Source organism: Diaphorina citri, unplaced genomic scaffold, assembly GCF_000475195.1.
Source record: "Diaphorina citri unplaced genomic scaffold, Diaci psyllid genome assembly version 1.1 scaffold192, whole genome shotgun sequence".
NCBI lineage: Eukaryota > Metazoa > Arthropoda > Insecta > Hemiptera > Psyllidae > Diaphorina > Diaphorina citri.
The window spans coordinates 153,290-159,981 of NW_007377629.1; the positions used below are offsets into that span (position 1 = coordinate 153,290).

A 6,692-nucleotide genomic window follows, 5' to 3' on the forward strand; every position below is an offset into this window, starting at 1 on the left:
GCATTGGCTCCGCACGCTGCGCAGTTTAGTTGGTTGCTGAGGTTGCAGCTGTTTTCTGTTTGTTTACTTTTTTGCTGAGCAGTTTGAAATTTTACCTAATTTTTATTTAATTGATAAGATAAAAAGTAATTACACACCTTTGTTTCCTGTTTTAATTATTATTCTTAATTATCATGACAGGGTAACAGAATATTTGGTAGGCACTGTAGGACAGCTTAATTGATAAGATAAAAAGTAATTTACACACCTTTGTTTCCTGTTTTAATTATTATTCTTAATTATCATGACAGGGTAACAGAATATTTGGTAGGCACTGTAGGACAGCTTTTGGTTTGTATATTCAAGAAAAAAGCAAACATGTCACAAGAATATGACATTTCATCTCCTACAATAAGGAGCTTTGTGTTTCTCGATCTGGAAACGACAGGCCTTCTGCAACGGGAAGGCAAAAACTGCCGTATAGTAGAGCTGTGTCTTGTGGCTGTGCTAAGGGAACATTTTCTGGATCAGTGTGAACCATTTCCTAGAGTCCTTAACAAAATGAGTTTATGCTTCAACCCATGTAGATTCATGGATGCCACAGCTATGTCGATCCATGGTAAGTAGAGCTAACATTGGACCTTGGCAAGTTAGACATATCTTTTTACAATTAATCAGAGCTACACTTTCATAGGGTGCCCACAGAATGAGGAATTCAAGATGAAGCAGTAAGATGAAAAAAAAAAAAACACACATTCTTTATGAGACCACACAGAACAAAATATTTTGTTTTTGAGGCAAATTCAATGGTCAGCTTGAAAATCTTTCTGGAAAATTCAACCTTGTTTTGCATGCACTTCTTTCTGGATTTTTGCCTGAATTGTTTCTGGATGTTCCACTTGAATATGCTTCATCTTGAATTCCTCGTTCTGTGGGCACCCATACTCATCTTGATTTAGGATTGAACTTGATTTTATGATAAAAATTGATACTTTTATATTATAAAAAGTAGTTCCCACTAATGGCTTATAACTGATTGCTAAATGTGTTTAAATAAATAATGAGTAAAAGTGCTTCAACATTTCTCTCTTATTGATGCCTAGGTAGTTTATAAACCATAAAACATGCAAACCTCTGGTCATTACTTAGAGTGAAAAAGATCTGATATTGGTATTTTAATTCTTAACTTCTGTTTCACAGGTTTGTCTAATACTCTATTGCAAGACCTGCCACCTCTTAGCCCAGATGACTATGTCCTGATCTCCACATTTCTTAACAAACTACCATCTCCTGTATGTTTGGTGGCTCACAATGGTACACATTTTGACTTTCCTCTGCTTCGATCAGAGCTACAGAGGATAGGAAAGGTAATTATAATGTGTTTCTTCCTGATTAGTGTTAACTAGTAGTTCTGTGAACTGTAGACCTCAATTAGACTCTCCAAATTTTATAGTCTGGCCTATGGTAATGGAGAAAAATGAAGCTTAAGAGGGGGGCAAACCCCATCCCCCCCTAAATACAGCCCTGCATACATCCCAATACTTTTCCACAATGTCATTGCTTTACCTTTGTGCAGAGCAGAAATTTTGGTGGCTAGAGTTCATCAGAGTGTTGAGTGAATAGAGCAGGCAATTTTGGGGATCTCTTTTGGGGGTTTCCCCTATTTGTTGCCATTTCTTCCCAGTGCTTACAGTACCTATTTATCCATTGTGTTGAAATATCACACCATTTGGTAGTCAGTGCAATCTTGAATGTATCATTTCCTCTTGGATTACTGATGTAAAGCAATGACCACAGTTGAAATGATTGTTCCTTGTTTGCTAGAAAAAAAAATAATAATAAACTATATATTTGCTCTAAACATTCCACAAAATTCAAAAATGATTTAAAAAAGTATTAGAATTACTTGGTCCAAAGTTTGCACCCTGAATTAGTCAGGTGCATGTGCTGTCTCAGATGATCACCCATTCAAGTACCAACCACATAGAGCAATGTTCAACTTAAGTGATCTATCATGACTGCTCATATGTGCTGTCTCAGATGATCACCCATTCAAGTACCAACCACATAGAGCAATGTTCAACTTAAGTGATCTATCATGACTGCTCATGCACTGTATGGAGATGGAGAATCAAAATATAAAATAATATTAATCGTGCGACTTTACGTATTGTTAATTGAAGCCCGTTGCCAAGAAAAAGAAAAGGAAGAGAAACATTGTCTCTTGAAATGGGAAATAGAAATTGACCCGAAATTCTTAAAACGGCGTCAAGATTTGGCAATTTGGTATTTTTGGGGTAGGGTTTGGTTTACCCGGTCACAGACATGTAGCCCGTGTGACTGTACTGATGGAAAAGTCAAAAGCACTGACTCAGGGTGTGGTTATGTACCTTCTCTTGAAATGGAAATAGAAATTGACCCGAAATTCTTAAAACGGCGTCAAGATTTGGCAATTTGGTATTTTTGGGGTAGGCTTTGGTTTACCCGGTCACAGACATATGTAGCCCGTGTGACTGTACTGATGGAAAAGTCAAAAGCACTGACACAGGGTGTGGTTATGTACCGGGTTGAGATGAGCTCGGACGAGGTGAGATAGGATATTGTTTCTACAGTTTTGCATTGGAGTGGTAACTGGTAGGCTTTGGTTTACCCGGTCACAGACATGTAGCCCGTGTGACTGTACTGATGGAAAAGTCAAAAGCACTGACTCAGGGTGTGGTTATGTACCGGGTTGAGATGAGCTCGGACGAGGTGAGATAGGATATTGTTTCTACAGTTTTGCATTGGAGTGGTAACTTAAGCAAGGATAGCGGGGGAGTGTTGGGTATTTTTTCTAACCCTCTGTCCCGGCGGCAATGTTTAAAATTTATTTTTGTTTGCTTTGTAATTCGCTTGTTTGTAATAAAATTACTAAATAAATAATAGACTACTTTACATGTGAAAGTAGTTACCTACCTAGTTGGTGTAGTAGAAAACTTTCAAACTTTAAATTAAAATTTCCTATCAATATTTACATAGGCAAATAGTGACGTAAAAAAAAAGGAGAGAACGAGATAACGTTCTGTAGGTACAGTTTGATTCAGCTTGTTTGCCCTAAGAGAAAAATACATTGTTGACCAATTTATAAACGGGGGGAAACTCATCCAAAGGTACTTACAGGAAAGATCTATAGATACCTACAATACATACAACCTCAAGGAAAGGAAAGCAATATTTAAATTGAAAATGTAAATTCCGAAAGAAAAAAAAATCGACAGGTATAAATACATATGCCATCGCGAACTTCCCCGATGAGAAAATAGGATACCTACCATGCCATATTTTATGTATGTAGGTAATCTCCACCAGCCTAGGAGACTGCTCATATTGACCAATGACCATGCTGTAACACTGTTTAAAATTTCATCTGTTTCAAATTAATATAAACACGTTAATTTCCACAAGTTCTTTATTCACATTTCCTTTTATCTGCTCTGTTCTCAGCAATTACCTGAGACTCTACTCTGTGTAGACACTCTACCAGGATTTCGAAGTCAGCTGAAAATATTCCTGGAGGCACGAGAATTCCTCTCTGAACTGCAAAATCTTGAACAGTATGATGCCTTGCTCAACGATGGAAACGATGAGCTTCTCTTCCTTGCTGCCGAACGATTGGAAACCCTTCACAACACTGATCTCGATGTAACCAGTATCCGAACTGCCAGCCATACAGAGGATGAACTCAATGGTAGACCCACCACCCCACGGCAATCCAAACAGAGTGGCTCCCTCTATTGGAGACAACAAGCTAACAATACAACACCCTCCAAGCGAAGAGTGACCAAATACTATAGCTACAAACTAGAGGAGATATACAAGATATTATTCAATGAAACTCCAGTGAGCCATCGTGCCGAAAATGATGTTATAAATCTGATGAAGTGTGTTCATATGATTGGAGTACCTTTTATTGATTGGATGGACAAGAACTGCTTTGAGTTTCACAAGGTGAGACTATATTGCTGATTTCTAGACTATAAAGCTGTTCATACCGTTGAGAATACTCGCTCGTCAGACTGATAATAATGGAGTGACAACTCTCTAGAAATACATACAAGAACTAGGTACTTGTATACAGTGTGTCCACTTTTAATGTGCGCCATAGGAAAAATACATGTAAAAACAGTTTTTCTTGTCTCAAAAGTCCCCATTAAGTATTTTAGTTAAATCAAATATGTTAACTCATGTATTTTTATCTGAGGAATTCACTGGTGGTGATTTCATACACCTGGGACTTGCAGTTAAAAAGTTAAGGGTTCGAAATCCGAGAAATGTGTTATGTTTGAAACTCAACATTTTTGTACAATTGGATACTCTATTTTATGTATTTTTTCACGAGAAATCGATTGGTAATATTTTCAATTACTTGGGGCTTACAGTTAAAAAGTTCTGGGTTCGAAACCGAGTAATTGATGATTCTCATGAAAAATATAACTGTCCAAATGTATTTTTTTCGTAAAGATCGTCAAAAATAATAAATAATCCGAAAAGATTTTTTTTTTAAAAAGTATTTCTTCTCTAAGAAATTCGTCCCCAAAGTGTGCGCGGGAAAAATAATGAGATTCAAATTTTTAAAGCGTAGGGACGCTTGGCAACATTGCGTGGGACGTAACCAACCATGAAAAAAGAAATTCTTCTGGCTCTTGCTAATCTGATCACATCGTTTTCTTCAATAATTTATTAAGAACAAAGAACTTGACAGATAGCCATGTCAAAAAGAAAAGAAACATGTACCTACTAAATTCAAGCGTGTAGTTCAAAAGATAAAATGAGAAGTATCAATATGAAATCATAGGTATTTTGTTGTTTTTCAACGAAATGATTGTCTTCTTTTTTGTAGCTTTATTTTAAGTGGGTAGGTTCTCCTGAAGGGGCTCTTTCACCCAAACACATGATCTAAGAATATGGTTATTTAGGATATACGTATAGGTCTGTATGCCATGTATGATTTTTACTTTTTTTTTTTTTTTTTTTAGTGTATGTTTTCCATGTTTGTATTTGTTAAATATGTATATATACCTTCGTAGATATAGCGTAACTTCCATTGAAGTAATGTTCTTATTTATTTCGCTATTTTACTATCGTTCGGTCAATAATATGCGTAAATAAAAATGACCCAAAAAGGGTTTATTCATTATTCAACAAGAATTTTTTTTTTTTCTTTATTTAACTTATGAGTAGATAGAATAGAATAGAATAGAATAGAATATACCTTGTTTATCCTGCCCGAATAGGACTGAAAAGTCCCTTTACCCCAGCAGTCTAAAATATCCCTTATCGAGAGGTATAGAGGAAGTAGGTACCGACTCAAGTACCTACTGTTTCCTTAGCTTTTATTCTGATGGGATGTTTGGCTCTTATCGAGAGGTATAGAGGAAGTAGGTACCGACTCAAGTACCTACTGTTTCCTTAGCTTTTATTCTGATGGGATGTTTGGCTTAAAAATACCTCTTACCCCTTAAGGATAATTGAATACCTACTTTGAAGGATAGCGGCAATGGTAGCATTGCTAGTAAAAAGTTTAATCAACAACTTAGATGGTGTCAACTTAGAAGGTGATGGTGTCAACAGTTTTCACACCTTAAAACGAGTCTATGAGAAATAATTAGATAAGGTAAAATAGTAGCTAGTTTTTTTTTTGAAAGGGGCAAAGAAGGAAGGACTCTTTTTGTGAGGACAGAAAAAAGGATAGAACGGTTTTGTATGTATAAAGGAACGGAACAACATAACGAATTTCCAAAGACTTTCCTCAAATACTTTACATTCCGTGTCCGGTCATCAATCCCTTTTTTCCAATGAATTAGGAAAATTCGAATTGGATGATTTTTTTTTTTAGTCAAGCGAGGATCTTTTATAAATTATAGCTTATGACAAATTGTCGCCTTAATTATTATTACTTTGCTTTCCGTGCCCGAGGTTAGAACGGATTTGTATGTATAAAGGAACGGAACAACATAACAAATTTCCAAAGACTTTCCTCAAATTAATACTTTACATTCCGTGTCCGGTCATCAATCCCTTTTTTCCAATGAATTAGGAAAATTCGAATTGGATGATTTTTTTATTTTTTTTAGTCAAGCGAGGATCTTTTATAAATTATAGCTTATGACAAATTGTCGCCTTAATTATTATTACTTTGCTTTCCGTGCCCGTGAGGTAGGCATGGTATACCTTAATAAATCCTATTATTTATTGTATGTATTACCAAATTACCATCAAGGACATGAGACATATTAGGTACCTCTACCTACCCAATAATAGCTGAGACCAAAGTTCATGTAACTATTTAACAGCTACCTAACTAATCTCATAACTGAAGAGATGCAAGTATCCTTGAATGGGATGATTGCAATAATTAGGTAGGTATAACTGTACCTACACACATAATTAGGTATATATGTATACCTACTTGCATGCCTACATAATCGACTGTTTTTTTAGATAATCAAATCCCCATTATAGCCATTAGTTTTATTATTTGCAAGTGTAAGAATAAAGACATCTGTATGCTCCTTACAGAAAATTGGTTGGGAGTGAAAAGGGGGTACACAATCATTTAAGGAAGGAAAAAGGATTTTTTTTTTTTAATTTTGTTAAGCATATTTAATGCTCGTCACAAATATTGCTCTCCAATTATTACACCTAGATAAATTTTATGACTTGACTTGGACTCG

The 6,692-nt window shown here is 35.7% G+C and overlaps 1 protein-coding gene across 2 annotated transcripts; it reads left to right on the plus strand.

The window, feature by feature from the left end:
• The first annotated feature begins 236 nt into the window (after positions 1–236).
• On the plus strand, positions 237–6,636 carry LOC103505734 (exonuclease DPD1, chloroplastic/mitochondrial). Of its 2 annotated transcripts, none has more exons than XM_008470091.3 (4): positions 237–598; positions 1,180–1,346; positions 3,463–4,088; positions 6,503–6,636. In XM_008470091.3, the coding sequence occupies exons 1-3, from the start codon at positions 358–360 to the stop codon at positions 3,982–3,984; spliced, it is 930 nt and encodes a 309-aa protein (XP_008468313.1). In that variant the 5' UTR covers positions 237–357; the 3' UTR covers positions 3,985–4,088; positions 6,503–6,636. The 2 variants fall into 2 exon arrangements, with proteins under 2 accessions (XP_008468313.1, XP_026676804.1); XM_026821003.1 differs by having other exon boundaries at positions 331–598; positions 3,463–4,091; positions 6,500–6,636.
• The last annotated feature ends 56 nt before the right edge of the window (positions 6,637–6,692 follow it).